The sequence below is a fragment of the Atractosteus spatula genome, chromosome 3 (assembly GCF_055471065.1).
Source record: "Atractosteus spatula isolate fAtrSpa1 chromosome 3, fAtrSpa1.hap1, whole genome shotgun sequence".
NCBI classification, from domain to species: domain Eukaryota; kingdom Metazoa; phylum Chordata; class Actinopteri; order Semionotiformes; family Lepisosteidae; genus Atractosteus; species Atractosteus spatula.
Genome location: NC_142708.1, coordinates 10975405 through 10996091, shown reverse-complemented (window position 1 = coordinate 10996091; position 20687 = coordinate 10975405). Strand labels below are relative to the sequence as shown.

The 20687-nt window shown below is 37.0% G+C and overlaps 1 protein-coding gene across 1 annotated transcript in view; it reads left to right on the top strand.

The window, feature by feature from the left end:
* dcc (DCC netrin 1 receptor) overlaps window positions 1–19750 on the top strand; it is a 369239-nt gene extending 349489 nt beyond the window's left edge. Inside the window, exons 27-29 of the mRNA XM_088910726.1 lie at window positions 1388–1606; window positions 12113–12255; window positions 19661–19750. Of these exons, the coding sequence (XP_088766852.1) occupies window positions 1388–1606; window positions 12113–12255; window positions 19661–19750 (452 nt within the window). The remainder of the gene's footprint in view (window positions 1–1387; window positions 1607–12112; window positions 12256–19660) is intronic.
* The last annotated feature ends 937 nt before the right edge of the window (window positions 19751–20687 follow it).

The following is a 20687-nucleotide window of genomic DNA, read 5'->3' as shown; positions in this document are numbered from 1 at the left end:
GTTCTGAGAAAAAAAAACTGTGAATCCCCAATATAAGTATAAAAACATACGTTTATCAGCATTAAAATGTTTTCTGTGGAGTATGAAGTAAAAACCATCATTAGTAATAATGATCTTTATTATCACTAGTAGTAATAATCAGCAGAGTTGAAATAATATGCAATGCCCTTGTTTACAAAGCACAAGTAAGGGGATAATTAGAATTTTGTGGTTAAATAATTGGGTAACTAGTAACAGGTAAACAAGGACTAAGTATGGATAGACCTGCCTTATGTAATGGTCAGAAACTTTCTAAGTTTGATCTTCACTATACAGGTGAGTGGAAGCGCATCATGCCACACTCAAAAGAGATTTCAGAGGACCTCAGAAAGAGAGTAGATGATGCTCATCAGTCAGGAGAGGGTTTCAAAACCAGTTCTAAGCATCTGAGGCTCTATCGAACCACTATTAGATAGATAGACAGTGGATAATATTCAGGACAATTGACGACAATACCCAGCAAAATCAAAAGGGTCTAGAGGCCTCTGGTGCTGCAGATAATGTCAGTGTTCATGCCTCAACCATCAGGAAAATACTCCAGAGAACATTCTTCATGGGTGTGGTTTTCAGGGAAGGAAAGCCAGGAAGAAAGCTTTGCTCTCTCAGTACATAAATGCTGTCCATAAAAGTTTGCCAAAGTGCACCTGGGTGATCCACAAGACTACTGGAAGATTTTTCTCTGGAGAAACTAGTTAAAACTTTAACTTTAAGGACACAATGAGAAACATTGTCTACTTTCCAGCAGACATACCTGATCATAAAGCATAATGGGGGCTATATCTTGATTTGGGGCTGCTCTCCTACCTCACAATCAAGATGACTTTCCATTGTGGACAGAACCATAAATTCAACAAATTGTATTTGTTCAACAAATAATTCATAATTCGACAAAATTTATTTCTTGAAGGTGTTTGATAAAACATCCCATCTTACATGGGCTAAGACATGGACTGTGAACTGGTTAATGAAGAAAACCCACAGATTGGCAGAATCCACTTTGTTTAGAATGATTTGAAAACTGAATTTACATTTCAGCAGGACACTGACCCAAAGCACAAAGCCAAAGCTACACTTGAGTTGATTCTAATTGAAAATCTGTTGCAAGACTTGAAAGGTGCTTTCCAATGATACCCAACAAACTTGACAAAGCTTGAGCAAGTCTGCAAAGAATGGACAACGATGGTTGTCATAGGTGCTTCCACAAAGTATTGACACAGGGAGGGTGAATGCTTGTGCAATAAATCAGTATTACATTTATAATATCCTGTGCTGTAGGCTGTACCTGTAGGCCTGTGGTTCCCTATGTTGCCCCTTAAATTACAGTGAACAAATGCCTTTTTTTTTGTAGCAATGGCTGAGGGCTCTGCACCACACTCCCAGCAGCAGACTCTACTTGCACCCACACAGTCAGAACATGCAGGTTCAGAGGAGGTGCCCAGCAGGACCATCCCCACTGCTTGCGTACGGCCCACTCATCCTCTGCGCAGCTTTGCCAACCCACTTCTGCCTCCTCCAATGAGCACCATAGAGCCCAAAGTCCCTTACACACCACTCCTCCCTCAAACAGGTAAGGCTGATTTGAAACAGGGGCCTCTACTGTCTAGGTTATGGCACAGTAGATGAAATAAAATGTATTCCTTATTGGCCGTTTCATCCCAAGAAAGACTCTGAATTATTGCTAAAAATTACCTTGCCTTATGGTACCCTAATGGCCTCTTCAAATAAAACAACTGTAATCGCGTTTTGAAACAGGTATTGTCTGTAAAGAATGTCCAGGTGCCTTGAATTTGTTAAACATATGCCTTTTGCTTTTGCATGCCTCATATATGCTACTGTACTACTCTTCGCTATGATACCATACCATGTCATACCATGCCATCCCATACTATACTAGACTATACAGTTCTGGAAGGCAACATTAAAGGTTGTTAACTGTAATAATGTGCATAACAAGTGATGCCTAAAGACATCATGATTGAAAAATGAAAGGGAACAGAATGTGCTTTTTGGTGCAATTTAAAAAAAAGTTATTCTTAGATTCTGATTTTATGCTAACTCCAAGTAATAACTTGAATAGTTCTATTTTCCTTCTAAACCTTTTTCAGTTAAATTTGTGAAATCTTTCAGTAGTTCAGGTGGGTATCTGCGTCAGCATGCGTAGGCTGCAAAGGAACAGGTAATAGGTTTATTCCATGCTGAAAAAAAGAAGAAAGAAAACACAACGTTTCGGCCGTGGAGCCTTCTTCAGGTGTGAGGACCTCACACCGGACCCTCACACCTGAAGAAGGCTCCACGGCCGAAACGTTGTTTTCTTTCTTCTTTTTTTCAGCATGGAATAAACCTATTACTTGTTCCTATGAAATCTATCATATTAGATATTTTGGAGAACTGCAGGACCATTTTTTTTGTTTGGAAAAGGGAATACAATGTGTTTAGGGTTGAAGTAGAAGATATAATCATAAATCATTTATTTTTAAGGATTAAAAGAAAGTTTTGAAAGTAACCTTTCACAAAAATGTGCAGGAGTGGGCTGAGTACCCAGTAATGTTGTGTTGTATCTTAAAAGTGCTTGCAATTTGCTGATGAGAAGTTGTGACATTACATCTTTTGCATAAAATAGCATTTTATTTAAAATAAGCTTATTTTTAAGTTGTTTTTCTTAATGCTAATGTACTGTACTTCAGATAACAAAGTCAAATAATTTTTGCCTTGGTTGTTTCTGTGAAATGCTAAGGATTTTTAAAATAAATGCCTTTCTTTATTGGGAGCTTTAAATGTAGAAGAAACAAGAGACCATAAGATTCTTAGCTCTGATAAAATCCTTCTCTGCACAGTCATTAATTTTTAAAAGGTTGTTGTTCTCATGGTTGGCTTTTGTTACATTTCTGTGTAAATGTTATGTTTATATAAGTCATTTACCAATTAAACTAGACCTTTTGGATTCATCACAGTTAGTGCCAAGTAAGATCTGATTGTAGTTGTGTCAACACCAATGATGCATTTAATTTGACATTTGTGTTTCCAATTAACAAAAGCATTTTGAAATGTCATAAGCAGTGTTAATCCTGTGGTGCTGAATTGTCCACTGGCTTGTTTCCACTTACTTAAGCCACACATGTTGCATCTAAATGAGATTTTCTAAATAACTGATTAGTTAATGGTATTTTGTCTCTCTTCCTTGGTAATTCAGAATTTGCTTTAATAGTATAACGAACCATGCACAGAATTTATTGGATTCCAATTATTTGTATTAGTATTTAATAATCATCCTTTTTGACGTTATTGACTCTGCACAATCATTAATTGTTGCAAGTCACAAATGTTTTTGTTTTCTTTCTGCTTTAATATGTCACCAGTGTTTATGGTCTCTTTGTCCTGTGTATGGATATTGTATTCCAATCAAATATCACGCAGGATCTTTTTTGAGAATACTGTAAATTCATGTGAACTGCAGAATTGAAAATTATAAACCCCCAATATTACTCTTCAAAGCTTTCTGTGGTGTGTAAGTGCACAATGTGCATCTGCATGAGTAAACACAACAACCCCATGTGCATTGAATAAAATACCAGAAAGAAACTAGATTTTTAATTCAGAGATAATAAATACATCTCAGTTTTCTAGTAGACACATCTACTAACTAGTAGAACATTTTCATATAGTCAGAAATTGCAAGTAAAAGAGAGGACTGTGAACTGAAATCAATATTTCCCAGTTTCTGTCATCTGTTGTACATTAATTCAGTAATTGATTCTGGATTAGTATAAACTTGATAATAACCTGTTTCACTATCACTTTGAGGCACATTGTTTAATGGTTTAAAATGAACCCAACAACCAACCTCGCATTTATGTATTTAAGGATTATATTTCTATGCATAAAGTGATATGAGGTATCTGCTCCCTATATGCCTGTCTGGGTACTGATTCTGATAAGTAAATTAATAAAAATAAGTTTCATCAGACCACACTATCAGATAAACAAGGAAGGGAATTGTCTAAAAAGTTTTAATCAGAGGCTAAAAATATAAAATGAAGTATTGAGCTTGGTCATTCACAGATTTGACATAATACCTATAAGAGGATAGCACATAACTGAATTTCTATTGCAGTGATAATGAGTAATTGTACATGAAGTAAACTGGGATTAGGAAGCGATTTGGGCTCAATGTGTGATTGGAAGGCTAACCCTTTAAGAGGGTCTTTTCCTTGCACATTTAAGCTCCGCATTGTTATGACAATATTTATGTTCTTTTTTTAGCCCACTTTATCTTTGTGGTAATCCTGAATATATCTGAAAATATCCTCCCTGCATTAGTGCCTATTCAATCTCACAGAGATCAATAAGTCAGCAGGATGACAAGACTAAAAAGTACTTCATTGTGCTGCAAAATTGAGTTTTTGATTTTTTTCTCTCTCCTGCTATTCTGACTGTAAGGCATTGAACTGTTTCTGCAGTTTTGTGGTGTGAGAGGATACAGAACATGGAAGAAATAAATAAGTGGGGGGGGGGCAGTCAATGAATTTGGTGAATGCAAGAAGAATAACAAAATAGTTATTTTTACGTAAATAAGAAAGAAAACTGCTGCTATTCCCTCTGTGTCCCTTCTGTGAGTTTGACCACTGTTTCCCTAAAGTCATGTACATCATTTACACTGAACCCAATATGCACAGGTGACAATCAAATTGCTTCTAAGATAGTTAACTAATAGACAAGACTGTGAGTGCATTGCAATGTTTACTCAGGTGTTGCACAGCATGGCCTTGTGGTCTGGTGCCACTCATCACTTTTCAATAAATACCCTGAGCGGTTACACCCAGATGAAGACGCATGCAGAGAGAATAAATTGATGGAATCGTTGCAAACTACAGTGCAGACATATTTTTGGTCATTGTAGTACAGCACATAACGATCCGCAGTATTGAAAAGTTTTAATCAGCATTAATGAAAAAAAGACAAATGCAAAATGCCATGTGCCGTTTCATTAACTTTCTCTGCAAGTTCAATCAGGTTTCATTCCTGTCTCTGTTCATTTACCTTTATGCCACAAACACACTACAAGACCCTTTTGTCAGAGCAATGGGGGCACTCACAGAAGGTGGAGAAAAGATCCTGTATGTGGATTATTGTAGACATCTATTGATAATGGTTTGTCATAGTGAGTATAGCATACTATATATCGTAGTATAAACTTTGTGAGTATAAACATAGTGAGTATAAATATTCTTATGAAATTAAGTCTATTCTTATGTTTGACTCATCGTTTGCAAATAAGTTACGTACAAGCAAATTCAATTGTCATGTATCATATTGGCCACATGGAGCATTCAAATTAGGTATCCACCAATCAGAACCTGGTGTGAACTTTAAATTCCACCATTAGCTGAGTACAAGCATGAAAAAAGTCACGAGGAGTCCCGCCAAAGTCATTGCATATGGATCACATCCATATTCCAGTGTCTAATGTTCTGAACATTGTTGTGTCTTTAGTCTATGCATGCTCTGTAATTTTCAAATGAAACACAGGGCCAGCATTCATCAGAAGTCACTGCTGAAGTCTAGTCTAATCTTGGTGGATTGATTTACTGAATTGAATAATGAAGCTTTACACTGCAATTCCACTGCTAACAACATGTCTAATATGTATTCCCAGTCTCTTTCTAAGCCATGGGATCATTACAGCTTGTAATAAATTCAAAAGTCTATATGCCTTTTTGGTGCATTCAACTGTTACCTTTGCATTTGAAAATTCATCAGCGCACGTTTCTTGCTACTGTTTGACACTTCTGTCATTTTATAATCAGATGAGCTCTAATATTGTCTGCAGGCATAATAACTATTCTCATAATATCATGATCAAATATATTAACTGGTTGCATAGATAATAATTAATGAGACCAATGTGTTATATTTACTCTGCTATAAAGGCTTTAGTATACAGTAATTTAAATCTGTTGTGAGACACTGGAAGCCTATCACTTATCACACTTTTTGATATGAAAAGCAAAAGTATCACACATTAACTTCAGAAAGTGGAGGTGCAGTAAGATCACCTGTGAGTTACCTGAATATCATGGTTGACATGATGGACATTTGTATTCAGTTTCAGATATTTGGATATTTTATATCTTCTGTTGTTTTCTAAGTACATTTTGGTAAATGGGGTATCTTTTCTCTAAAACAAAAGAAAAAGAAAGAGAAATAGTAATATTGTAAAGCCTGAACGAGCCACAATCTTTTATGAAAGCTGGAAATACTAGCTGTTATAGTTTTAGAATAAAGAAATAAAGCTTTTCCATCATGTGCTTCTCTACTGCAAATTCCAAGCATTATACTTAGAAATACAGATTGACTGGAGAAAATTCAAAGCAGACATGTGATATGAAACGTTCTTCATGTTAAGGACAATAATAAACCAATTGTATGGACGCAGGAGAACTAAACATCACCACTTTACAGTGTTTTTATTGCTAGACCTTTACAGAACCCCAGAATGTTGTTCATTTTCAATCCCATTCTTTCTTTGTTTCTTTATCCCAGAACCCAAAAGCCATCCATTCAGAGACAGATCCCTTTTCAACTCATCTGATAAGGGGTATTTCAAGGCGAAAAGCGCTCTGTGACCTGCTTAGCCAGACATTGTCCGAGCCATCATAAACAGGCAGAAAAGGAGACGTCTAGAGTTATTTTTTTATTTTACTCTAAAAGATGGATTTAGCTCCCTGAATCAATAGATATCATCTGGCAAGGAAATCTGTGATGGGCTTAAGCCGGCCCAAGGTACAGTTCAATCCTGCAGGAATTATCTGCTTTGAATCTGGAATTTTATTGGCGGTGCACATAAAACTTTGTATTTTTTAAATGCCAAGGTGGCAGTTCTTCACTTATCTGCAAACCAACACATTTGCATTTTACATTTTTAATTATGTTGACTAAATAAAAAAGGCCCTACCTCTGTTCCAACCTCCAATTGCCAACTAAGTATACAGTAGCACTGTCCCTGGTAGGAGGGTTGAAAATCCACTTTTCTGCAAATACTATACACTTCTATAAATCTGGATTCTGATAACTCTGGCAGACAGGAGTTTGCTTTCAGTGTAGGTTTCTGTGAAGAAATAAGAACATTTCTCATAAAATATTAATTCACACAGTACACTTGAGCATTTTGTAAACCCGAAACTATTGTTTTTAACATTGTGTTTGAATTATCTGAAGAGGGTATCTGTACTACTTAATTTTGAGTGTTGTCCTATACAGTATACACCTTTTGATATAAGAAGACTATAGAGCAAGTCTTTCTGCTGTACTGTACAGCTGTTCTGATATTCAAGCCAAACTGGACTAAAGGCTTGGAGAAGAAATTAAACTAAAGAAATCATTTACAATTACATTTTCTCTTCAAAATGTGAGCCGTTATTTATTTCTTTTGTCCAAACATGTATTGTAAATAGGAAGGTGAAAATTCTTCATACAAATGGAATGTGCACAGCCGTAATGCCCCCCTCCCCCAAATAATTTTCTAATAAAGTGTAAAAAAATGTTTTTGTTTTTATAAATATTGAAAATTATTTATGTAACTAATCTAACATTTCAATCTAATTTTCTTTTTCTGTCATGACGAATGAAAAAACGTAGCATCATCTGTAGAGTCACATGTCTCAAACTGGCGGTCAAACCAGGTCTCCCCAGTTAAAACCAAATGCCCACCTGTTCGAATTGTTCTGGAGACGGCCCTGGTAGCAGAGTTAAATAAAGACTTGGGCACTGCGGTGGCTCTGTGGCTAAGGCTCTGGGCCTGTGGCTGGAAGGTTGCTGGTTTGTATCCTGTGGCTAGCAGAGGAATCCTACTCCATTGGGCCCCTGAGCAAGGCCCTTAACCCCAACTGCTCCAGGGGCGCCATATAAATGGCTGACCCTATGCTCTGACCCCAAGCTTCTCTCCTTGTCTGTGTGTCTCATGGAGAGCAAGTTGGGGTACATAATGTGAAAAGACAAATTCCTAATACAAGAAATTGTATATGGCCAATAAAGTGATCTTATCTTATCAGCTATGGCCTCTGGGAGAAGCTTGGTAGTTTGTCAGCATCCCATTAGATGCAGCTCATTTACTAGATATCTATTTTTTTCTTTTAAGTATTTTGTCATGAGCCCTATTCCTATGCAGTCAACATAAAAGGTATTAATACATCAAAGGGACCAAATGAGTTTGATAAGCCAAATGCTTCCCTTCTGTTTCCAAGTCTTCTTTTGTTCTTATGTATTTATGTGCTGTTGGAAATTACTTTACAAGATACTTTACATTTATTTAATTAAAAACACTCTGTTTATTCGAGTCCATGCTTTATTTTAGATAAAGTCGAAAAGACATTAGTTTGCAAACACTTTACCTATTTAAATTATCCTTCACAAAGTTATTCTTCTGCCTATCTAATAATACATTTGAATAATTTTCAACTTCAAAGTGGAAGCTAAAAGTTACAATGATACCAGAAAATCAAAGATGACTGTAAATTCAAGCAGACAAAGTGAAATACCACACTCAAAATGCTAACCTGCCTTTCACAGTTGCGTGCAGTAAAACATAATGATCAGGTGGAAAGGACAAAGACATACATGTATAGTACCGATAGGTAGTTGGAACTTTCAGCTGGGTGGAGCAGTGGCACTGTGGCTAAGGATCTGTGCCTGTGGCTGGAGGGTTGCTGGTTCAAATCCTGTGGCCAGCAGAGGAATCCTACTCTGTTGGGTCCCTGAGCAAGGCCCTTAACCCCAACTGCTCCAGGGGTGCTGTACAATGGCTGACCCTGTGCTGGCTGGTATTGACTGTACAGTGACAAATGTGAAGTGAGTTATTAAAAGCAATAGCAATATGGGAAAAGTATTGTATGCTTTTTGTCCAGGCCTACATTCTGTCTTCCTTCAGTTTGCTGCAAGGCATTTTTGTGGACATTAAATAGATCCTTGACTAATGTATAAAGTGAGACTTTGTTTCAAAGGGCATCATGGGCCTCACATCTCTGAAGTTCTGGGTTTAATTCTGACCTTGGATATCTTTCTACTTGAACGAAAAATACTACTGCTCATCTTAAAGTGTGGGATAATTGTTCTCCCAACTACGTCAGTGAAGTGCTAAACTCCCTTAACACCTACATGTCCTGTGTGCTTTTAAAAAAACAATATGATTATTATTATCCTGGCATCCCACCTACTTCTTCCCTCTCTGTTCTACTATGCACCCAAAGATTTTGGGATAGGCTCTGTCTTCCTGTGACCCTCACTATGATACACAGCGTGCTGCTAATGGACGAATTGATGTGTTTGAAAATAGCACCATAACATGGGAATTTCTGAGTGTGTGTGGGACATCTATAAAGTGATTTTATCCCAGTAGTAAGGTAGATGATAGCACATCCTCAAATTGTTAACCTTTTTTTTCCAAGTGGGATTTACTGTACAGTACCTCATAAAAATGTACTGTTATTGTTAGATAATTCTTTTTTTTCCTTTTCCTATGACATAGTCCATGAAGGATCACCTGTTTTAGTGGGGTAAAACATATAGTTTTTGAGAAAGGGTTGCGGAATATTTAAAGGTGTATATCATGTGTCCTTTATGTCTTCCACATCTGCATTCTGTTTTTTACAGAATATTACATTCTATACAAAGACAGTTTAGTTGTAAGATTATAGTATTCCAAGCATGAATCTCATGATTATGGCCAAAATTGTTTTTTTCTGCATGAAGAAAACAGAAACAGAATAATTTAGAAAGTCATTAGTTCAATCTTAGTTTATGTATAATTAGTTTATATCTTTCTGTAAAGTGATAAAACTAAGAAGGGTGAACTTGAACTTTATTGCCCTATGTAACTGGTACATGGAATGGAATGGTAATGGAATTCTTACTTACAGAAAGTCTCTTGATTGCTAAAAAAAACTAAGTGCAGACAGTGCACCAAGACAATATACAAACAGTAGAAAATGTAAAAGTAAACAGTTTGAATGTAAACAATGACTGCAGATGTGAATTAAATAGAATTACAATGAGGTAGATGGTGTAGGTGTGGTCCGAGGGGCATGGCCAAATGTGTTCGCCAATCGCATTGCTTGTGGATAGAAGCTATTGAAGAATCTGGTGGTAAGTGTCCGTATGCTCTTGTATCTCTTGTCTGAGGGCAGTGGGGTGAAGAGCTCATGCCCGGGGTGGTGACTGTCCTCTGTGATGGCCAGAATTCTACCATGGCAGTGGTCCTCATACAGCTGTCTAATCTCTGTGAGACCACAGCTGATGAGCAACGGGGCAATTAATTGTAGTCACAACAAATTATGTCAGGGGCTTCTGACTTCTGGGATGGGAGATGGAAAAAGATGTATAATTCCAGTAATACTTCTTTTGAGATTGAATTGTAGCCTGCCATCTTCATTTGCTCTTGAGCAGGGGGATGGACAGAAAAAGGAATTAAGCATGTTCCATTAATGGAAGAAGATAAAGCAAAACAGAAATAAACTCGTAAAATACTCAGTCTGTAGTCTTATAAAGTAAGGAACCTGCTCTGTCTCCATGAAACTTCGATGCCACTGGTGTTTGCTGCTGAGAAAATATTGTCATCATTACAGAACAGATCTTACCGTTATATAAGATGGCAGTTTCTGTGGTTTAACTATAAAAGTTTCAAAAGTATGATTTTAGCTTCCCGTTGTCATGCTATTACTGTATGTTTGTTCTTTCTCAAATGGCAAATGGCAGCTCCCCTAATACTGTAGATGCTAATGGAGACTAGCCATATACTGTATAGTCTATTGGCTAGCTGGTAGCTGTTGAGTACAGGGAGCTAATTATATCTAATCAACTCAGGATTACAATGGGTATTTAGAGCTGTTTGGTAGCAGAAGCAGTGCAAACAGTGGGTGACATGTGTAATTAAGCTGGAGCAGCAAGCTGCAGCAGGTGTTAATAGTATAGAAATGGCTCTATTGCCCTGATTGCAGGGATACTGTAGGTGACATGCAGTTTTTTTTAATTTTCATTAAAAATGTCATTTTAATGTGCATTTATAGTTGAATGACCAAGAATTAATTATATCTGAATTTTTAGACATCTGAAATCTTAGACATCGCCAATATCACTAACAGCTATAGAGATTAGTGTTTTTTCATAATAAACTCACATCTTGCAAAGCATTGAATTAATCATGTTATACTGTAGGTGTTAAAGAGTCGGCAGTAAAGCTGTGTACAGTATCAGCTGTCTGAAAGAATAATATTGCATCAGTTCATGTGCTGGACACACGTTATAAAGCCCTCTCACTTTATAGGATTACAATAGTATTATTCTGTTGGACAGCAGGGGCTCTTGTCTGGCTAGACGCAATGAGGATTCTATGCTTTATAGCATTGCAGGTTCAGTGAGCCACAGCAGGCATTCATGATATGAAACCTGAGGGAAGCAAAGCCTGTTATTTGGAAGAGCTTTCCCCTTTCCCTGTGGTGTTTGTCTGTCTAGCAGGTGCCACACCTGCCAGTGTTAAATTATGCAGATAATATACAACCCAGGTGTCTAATGAAGATTCTGATTGATACTTCCTTGAATCATTAGGTCCATACTGCTCTCTGCTGTCCCTGCTGTCCTCCAGTCACCACTCTATCATACCATTGTTTGCTGTGCATGCTCTAAGACAGGATTTTCTGTAGGATTTCTTTTTGCTATTCATAAAGCAAATCTCAATGTGTGCCCATAAATAATATTAATAAAGCACCACACTCTGAGAATAAATATGCTATAGATTTATAACAGAAACAGAATCATTAAAGCTCTGCAATCTTTGTGCCATTTAAAAAAAAAAACTGTCAAAATATAAATGACACGTATACAATACAGCCAGAAAAACAATAAATTCATGCCAAGGAACAAGTAATAGGTTTATTCCATGCTGAAAAGAGAAGAAAGAAAACAACGTTTCGGCTGTGGAGCCTTCTTCGGGTGAGCCTTTGCAGCCTACGCATGCTGACGCAGCTACCCACCGGAATAAATTCATTCATACTAGTAACTGGGGATTATGATTTGTCGTTCACAGGAGCCAGCCTCCCCAAGGCTCAAGTCAAGACCGCATCTCTGGGTCTCGCCGGAAAAGCAAGGTCGCCACTCCTTCCAGTGTCTGTGCCCACTGCCCCCGAGGTCACTGAAGAGGGAAACAAACAGCCTGAGGACCCAGCCAGTGTAAGTGATCTCCATCTACAGCGCACAGTGAAAATTTTGTTCTGTGTGTACGTAATGATGTTGTCTGGATTGTAGATGAGCTTAATATCACTCTCATCCTGTAGATTTAAAATCACCGTTGTGCTGTATCTATCGGTTCTTATACAGCGAGCCCTTATGACAGGCAAACAAAAAAAATGTCCTCTGGTTTTTAACGAGCTTCAGAAGATCCAAAGAAGGTGATAACACGCTGTTGCTGCTTAGGTACAGTAATTAAGATCTAAAGAAAGAGGATGAATGAGGTCAATTCACCATCCATATCTGCTATACAGGGATTCAGACTTGACTTGAGAAAAAAAATGTGAAACTCTATCAAATTAGTAACTTCAGTCCTTGTCAAAAGATCACATGCAGGTTCACAATATATTTCAACATTCAGTATGGGTCCTTCATCTTCTCAAACTTGTAAAGATATGCTTTATCTTTCCATTTAAACTACATAACGTTAAGTACTCAAAACATCGTTGCAGTCAAGATTTACTACAAATAGCTAAACAAGCCACTTTTTACTCTTTGATACTCCACCATTTTCACAATCTCAACAGTAAAAGTGAGACCTCACAGAATACTGTCATAGAAACCTGCTGTTTGCTGAATTTACAGAGTTTTAATTTTACCAATTCTAAATGATCTCGACTAGCCTTTCTTGTAACTCTTCCCATGTTATTCCCTTCACGTTTGGCAAAGATTTAGTCTCTTACAAAGTGGCTGGGGCAAAGTATTTTTGGATTCTAATCTCAAAACACAATTCATCCAAATAGCTATTAGCACTGGGATCGAATGGCTATCAGATTTGTCCACATGTGGTTAAGGATAGTTCAAACTGTTAATACGATGGCATTCCATATATCTGAAATTCCTGAGGTAATTAAAAATATTTAACAGATGTAAATTACTGAAGTTCGATATATGTGTATAATTTAAAATTGGGATGTACAGTAAATAAAAACTTAAGTGCATCAAACTTTCAAACCTTATAAATATTAAATAATGATCCCCACAAGGGTATGGACTGGATTTAAAGAAGCACTTGCATTACATTTTACACTGAAGTGATGCCCCTTTTTATTGCCACTGAAGGACATACTGTATACTGTATGTTTGTGCATAGTGCTGTGTAAAGTGACAAAGTATTTTCTTTGTTTTTATTACGTTAAACTCTTCCACCTTAAAACACCATGTTTGAATAGATTCCTGGTCCATATAAAACAGAAGAAAAGACCATATATGCTCTATATATAATGGATCAGCTACTAAGAGCATGTAAAATTAAACAATGAATCAATAGCTTATGTCATTCTTGAAGTTTTAAGTACCATCATTTTTATGTGCATAAAAGATTCAGAATTAGAAAAAAATATCACTGAATGTATCCAATTTGGCACCATGAAAATATTATAAATAGAAAAGAGGCAGTGTCCCATAGACACCATCACTGTTGCAGCACAAAAGCACACCTGATAACCACTGAAATTTAGTAGAGCTTTTTTGTTTAAAAGTATGTACTTAATATACAGTACAGCAACTCCCTGACATGCATGAAGAAAATTAGTCTCTACTCTGGTTGTGTCTGGTTCTGTACCACAGAGCTCAAGAATGATATAAAGACTTTGCAGTGTTTCCTTCAGCTTTTCAACATTTGTTACAAAGATCGCTTTTTGTTCTTTTCGTCACACTTACTAGTTAACATCTCAGAGATATTTGACTTCACTCCTATGGAAAAAGGAAAATTGCATGTACATCATGAACATGTGAATTATAGAACACAAGTGTGAAATATTTTAAATTTTGAATACTGCATCTAGCATATGTACATGCTGCAGACCTCAGTGATGCATTAGACTCTACAATGCTTTATAGGAACAGGAAAAATAATGAGAAATGCAAGGCAGAGTACAGTATAAGGAGATTGCAAATGCAAAGGTCAGGAGGCTTCTTCCCATCTTGCATATCGGAGGAATTGATCTGGCCTTTTCGCATCAAACATGGAGTCTCTCAAAAGAAATACGGGGGCATTGATCGTTGACTTTTACTGTTAGTCTCATTGTTTGATTCTTATATTTGCTCTCTTCTATTTCTCTTTTTGGAATTTTATTGCACTCAGTCTACCTTAATTGGATGCTGTGCATATGCTTTTGTTGCTTTTCAAAAGTCATGTGGTTTGGAAAGAAAATGTGTTTAAGACACAGGCACAACACTTGTGAGTAACAGTCAACACCTGGCATTCTGTCAATTTCAAAACACACTTTTTTCTCTGTACAAATCTGACAGCTTTACTGGAATAGCAAGACTGAAATATGAGTCATGGACAATTGTTCAAGATCAGCACATCCTGTACCTCACCATTACTTTTTTCTGTCAGTTCAAAAATGTCAGGTGTGCATACTAATTGAATGAAGATGTGAAATTTGCTTAGAATGAGTTCAAAATTCCTTGACTTTAAGTATGTTGGTAATCTTCACATAGTGAGTGTTCATACACATTTAAGCAATACCCCAATATCTCAGTGTAGTTCTGTATAATGCTTGTGCTGAATTATTTTATTGTTTTACCCTGCTTTGTTTGCATTTGTTAAAGCTAAGATCTGAATCTAAGTCTATACTGCTGGTGATATGGAGAATGGGCCTACAACACAGCACTTAACAAAGTGATTGAAGTATCCCAGGGGTGCTTTCTAGTTGTTTTAATTTGGGTTGTGCTAGAAAGCTGATTCTAAAGGGTAGAGCAAAGAGGCTGGATATAGACACTCTGAATTAGACAGCGCACAGACAATTAAATTGCCAACTGATCTGTCAATAGTGTGGGCCAGTAACACTAACAATAAAAAAGGTCAGGTACAAACAAAACAGTTTGTACCTGATCTATCAACCCTTTGTGCTTTCTTTCCTAAAAGTGTTATTAATAAATACATCTTACATGAATATGTGGAAGAAATCGAAATTGACTGAATTGCAGTACAGAATAAGAAGTACTGTACAGATGCAGCCATTCAAAGTGCGCGTCACAGACACGTACCGCAGGTGACGTCGCTCAGTATGACGCAAGATGACGCGTGGCACCGCAGTACGTGATTGGTTGACCGACAGGGGCACTCGTGGTCCGTTGGTCTGTCGTAGAAAGACTTACAGTAAAAACGTCTTTGCTGTGCCCGTTGTAGATATTGAATTTTACCACTGAAGGGAAATCTTAGTAGCTGAGCATAAAAAGAATAGGAGCATACTGTAACGCGTGTGAAGGCCATAAACGATATTAATTTTGGAACATAAACATACAGTATATACTGTAGCTGGTCTTGGTACTTTAAAGAAAAAAATACACACCAGTATTCCATTTCTCCCTAAACATTTTAAGCTTTGAAGTCTTTAACTAACATGATACCGGAGTCAACAAGCATACTTTTAGAATTTGATTAAAAGGGAATATAATATGGAATCGCGTATCTAAAGAATTTAATAACGGTATTCGTGTGCTGCGACAGGGCTGTGTAGGGCTTTTTCGCCTGCCTGTTCATGCGAGCTGTCTTCTAGCCGACTGGTCTAGGTGCGTGACTAGCAACTGGGAGGTTGTGTGATCGAATCCAGTTGGTGCCGGACTTTTCTTTTAACAAACATTTCTTCGAAAAAATAGAATAGCGATATTATGGACAATAAATTGACTTTTATATTTCAAAATATCGCAACATGAACGATATTTGCGATATTTTGAACATATCTTCCCTTCTGACAGCGGTTCCTCCTTCTATTGTGTGTGTGTGTGCAACAGAGTAAATTTTTATAGAGAAATGGAGGCTGGACAGTATGCGTTACAATATAAACATTTATATTGATTTAAATCGTGTTCTGATTTAAATCGCAAACGCGTGTTTAATTATGTGTTTTTTAATCATAATCAGGCTAATGCATTTCTACATTTTCTGTATGAACCAGCTTAGAGGTTCATACAGAAAGACAGCTTGTGTTTAAATTGAGTGTAAGGTAATTTATGCTTCTAAAGTCATGGTCAGCATTTATTATTGTACTGTGCTGTAAACTTTTTCTGTGCCTAGTCACATTATTTTATAGCGTTTTTATTGCGTTATTAAATCCGGTGGCGCTGTGTGTTAGAGTAGTTTCCTGACTCCCTTGTCACATGGTCTGTGATTGAATCCCATAGAACTATGACTTTATTTTTTAACAAACATTTCTTTGAAAAAATGAAACGTTTCCCTTGGTCAGAGATTAAATAAAACCTCACTCGCACCAAACAAATTTATATTTCTAAATATCACAAAATACGTTCATTGTCTTCCAATCGAGTCGAGTTGACATTGGAAGCCTGCCACACCCGGACTGTTAAACCAACGCATTAGCACGTCAAAGCCCATCGAGGGTATTGAGCCAGTATTGCCTTTAGTATTCCCCCCTCTCCCCTCAATTCAATTCAATTCAAGGTGTTTTATTTGCATGACAGATGGGTACAAGCAGTGTTGGGTATGTATATTGTAACGCTTACGGCAGACAGGCACTGTGTAAGAGCCGGCGCACCAGAGCAGCGCACCGAGGGAGCGTCTGCATTTCTAACTTAGTTTTTAAAATTAGTCAAGCAATATGAAGCATCTCCTTTTACTTAGTGCCTGAGCATAAAAAGAATAGGAGCATACTGCAACGCGTGTGAAGTCCATAAACGATATTAATTTTGGAACTTAAACATACAGTATATGGCTGGTCTCGGTACTTTAAAGAAAACATACACACCAGTATTCCATTTCTCCTAAACATTTTAAGCATCGAAGTCTTTAACTAACGCGATACCGGAGTCAACAACCATACTTTTAGAATTTGATTAAAAGGGAATATAATATGGAATCGCGTATCTCAAGAAATTAATAACGATATAATTATATTCATGTTGCAAAAGAACTGCAACGGACATAAAAACTCCCTTGCTTTTAACAGAGCGTTCCATAATTTCTAACTACGAAAATGCCAGGTGAAAGGATTTGTAAACATATTTTGTTAAAGCAAGTCAGAACCCATTCAGAGCCTACATTACATTTTAGCGTTTCATTCTGAGCAGAAGACCCTCACACCTGAAGAAGGGGGAGGTGTTTTTCGCTGGAAATCTCGCCTGCTTCTACTTTACAACCGGAGTGCTGGCTGTGACGAATTAAACCGGTATTACAGGTTACAATCACAGACCATGTGACATGGGAGTCAGGAAACTAACACAGCGCCACCAGATTTGATAACGCTATGAAAACGCTATAAAATAATGTGACTAGGCACAGAACAAGTTTACAGCACAGTACAAAAATGCTGACCATGACTTTAGAAGCATAAATTGCCTTACACTCAATTTAAACACAAGCTGTCTTTAGCCCTCTAAGGTGGTTCATACAGAAATGTAGAGATCCAGGCTCAGAACACACAGCTTCATTAGCGAATACATATGCAGGACAACTAGAGAAGACGTTTTACAGAGGATGGATTTTTAGAAACATCCCATCAGTGACATCACTGAAGTCAACTCCTAGGTACTGTAACTGTCGTGTGGATAGTTTCACAAGAATCAGACAAAGGTTTAAGCATCGCTTGTTCTAGATAAAACTGCAAAAAAAAACAACAACCCATAATGTACTTCTTTGCGGCTCTGTTTGCCCAAATCATATATTCACAACGTGAAATCTAGAAAATAATATTACGTAACCAAAATCCGCAATATGGAAACAGAACCTGTGTAATTGTTGATAGATGATGTACTCGTAACATTTTTTCAAGACGAACTACAACATTTAAAAAATGACTTGTATGTACTTGATATCTCTAATCAATCCACGGGTCCCAGCACGAAACGAAAGTAAAACGCATACCGTTTCGCGCTTCTTATTAGTTGCTCAAAAGTAATTTGACCGTATGAAATGCATAATATAAACCTAGAAACATATACGTGAGTAGTACTTAAGCACTGTAGTATCGGTGTTAAGACATACCTCTCAAATACTGTAAATCAAGTTAAAAATATCTCAAGATTCTGGTCATAATGAAACCATGTTTCGTGTATGTTTTCTTTAAAGTACCGAGACCAGCCATATACTGTATGTTTATGTTCCAAAATTAATATCGTTTATGGCCTTCACACGCGTTGCAGTATGCTCCTATTCTTTTTATGCTCAGCTACTAAGATTTCCCTTCAGTGGTAAAATTAGATATGAATATTCAATACTTAAACGGGCACAGTTAAGACATTAAATATACATATACATACTGTATACAGTACAGTTTGCATACGGTAATATGTTTATGTCCCTAAATCAATCTCTTTTATGAGCATGTGAAAGGCATGGTGAATCACTGTACTTTGCATGATTGGAAAAAAATGCGTGATTGCGAAATGCTGTGGCGTTACTTTTACAAAGACGGTCAATGAAAAAAAGAATGTGGACCAGGGCAATACTTTGAGTTTACAGCTTGTCCAAGGTCATTTATTATTAATACTATTATTAATATCTTCGTTAAAGACTTTGATGGCTACAGCTCAAACATGAGAGGTTGAGCTTTATTAGCTCCACCTTGCGGAAATTCCGGATACTATTATTTTGCTAGCGGTATTTACCGGTAACTCGCGGTATTTACCGGTAGCTTGCGGTAGACTGCGTACAGCGTACCGGAAAATAATGCGGTATCGCCCGCGCATTTTGAATGGCTGCATCTGTATGTTGACCATAAATACCTACTGTCAAATGCAACATAAGATTATTCATTTCAGCTCTAATAAGCATTTAATATGTCTTTAACCCTGATTGGTTTTAATTGAGCAGCATTATGGATCATCCACTTGGATTGTTGTTATTTCTTTTTTTTTATAGAAAACATTTTTTTTCTAGAACTAAGAGAGTACTGTTGAGGACAGATAAGATGCAGTGACTAAGCATGCTATTAACCTGTGGAAAAAAATGATGCAACAGTCTTGTACTTTGGAGCCAGCAAATCGGATTGTTTATTTAAGGTTCTTAGGTCTACGTAAAATTTCATTGGCTGTCAGCCTATTATACATTACCCTATTTGCGTTTGTGACTTTATTTTACCTTTTGGACTGAAAATAAAACCTATGTCATTGCATTAAGACTCCTATTAATACAAAACATCAGCCCAAGCTTCACTTGATAGTAGCCTTCTGATTGCCGGAGCTTTCATGCTTATCCCCAGTGACAGGTTCTGGGTTTGTAATTTGTACCATTGATTTAATCTGGCCCCAGGACTAATTTAAGGAGTATATATGAGAGTTGTTCTAAAGAAGACAAATAAGCATTGTGTGTGAGAACGCATGACTATGAAGTACGGTTGTGTTGTAAGGTATATCACATTGAAATGTGTCTGTTTGATTCCAGGTATATGAACAAGATGACTTGAGTGAACAAATGGCTAGTCTAGAAGGACTAATGAAACAACTAAATGCCATTACTGGCTCAGCCTTTTAACACTCAAACCTGACACAGCAAGGCAATGAAAAAGAAGCATCGCAGCACAGCAGTACTCCACCACCGAAGACAAACACAGGGAGCAGACATCGCCAGGTCTCAAAGACACTTTTACATTCACACTGAAGGCAATTCTGGTCTGTCTACTCCAAAGACATCACTCTGGATTAGAGATTTCAGTGAAGAGGAAAAATCTAATTAAAACCACATCTGGAAAATAAATGGAACTATGTTTTATTTAAAAAAAACATAAAACCTGAGTTTCCAGCATTCCATTTTTTTTAATTTTCAGGCTCAGGTATCAGAAATGAAATTTCATATATCATCATGCCACTGCTGGATTCCTTTTTGTTTATTTATGAAGAAAAATATTTTAAAAACGGGGTAGATCAGTTTTTTGCCACAGCAGATCCGCCAATGAAAATGACATGTTTTTTGATCTGGTGTGCTATAACTCCTTGAAGTGTTTGAAGTTATGAAAGAGCCCCAGAGAAGACGCACAAGACTGTAGCTGCTGGTTGTATTGGGAATTTGGAGATATCGACCGGCTAGCTACTAGAACAAAATGCCTTCTGCTGGTTTGAACTTTAGTTGTTGTGATTTTTGTTTTATGACCTATTCAGTCAGGTACCAGGTGCAGCTTAATTAAATATCCATCCAATTCCATGTGAATGGACTTTAAATATTGGTTTCTTCACTTCAACACAACAATTCCCTGTATCCCCCAGTAATAACCTGTTCTGGATTTTGAAAATCTGAAAGGAAAGAAAATAATGAAAATACCTTTACTTCAGTCTTTAAAAAAAGCTTCTTTCAGCTCTTTGCTGCAGTATCGTCCATGGGTTGGGATGTGTGTTTCGTGTGAATAGGAATGTTTAATATTTTTTTAGCACTTCATTTGATTTATTTGTGAACCTTGATAGGGCACATGGGTCAG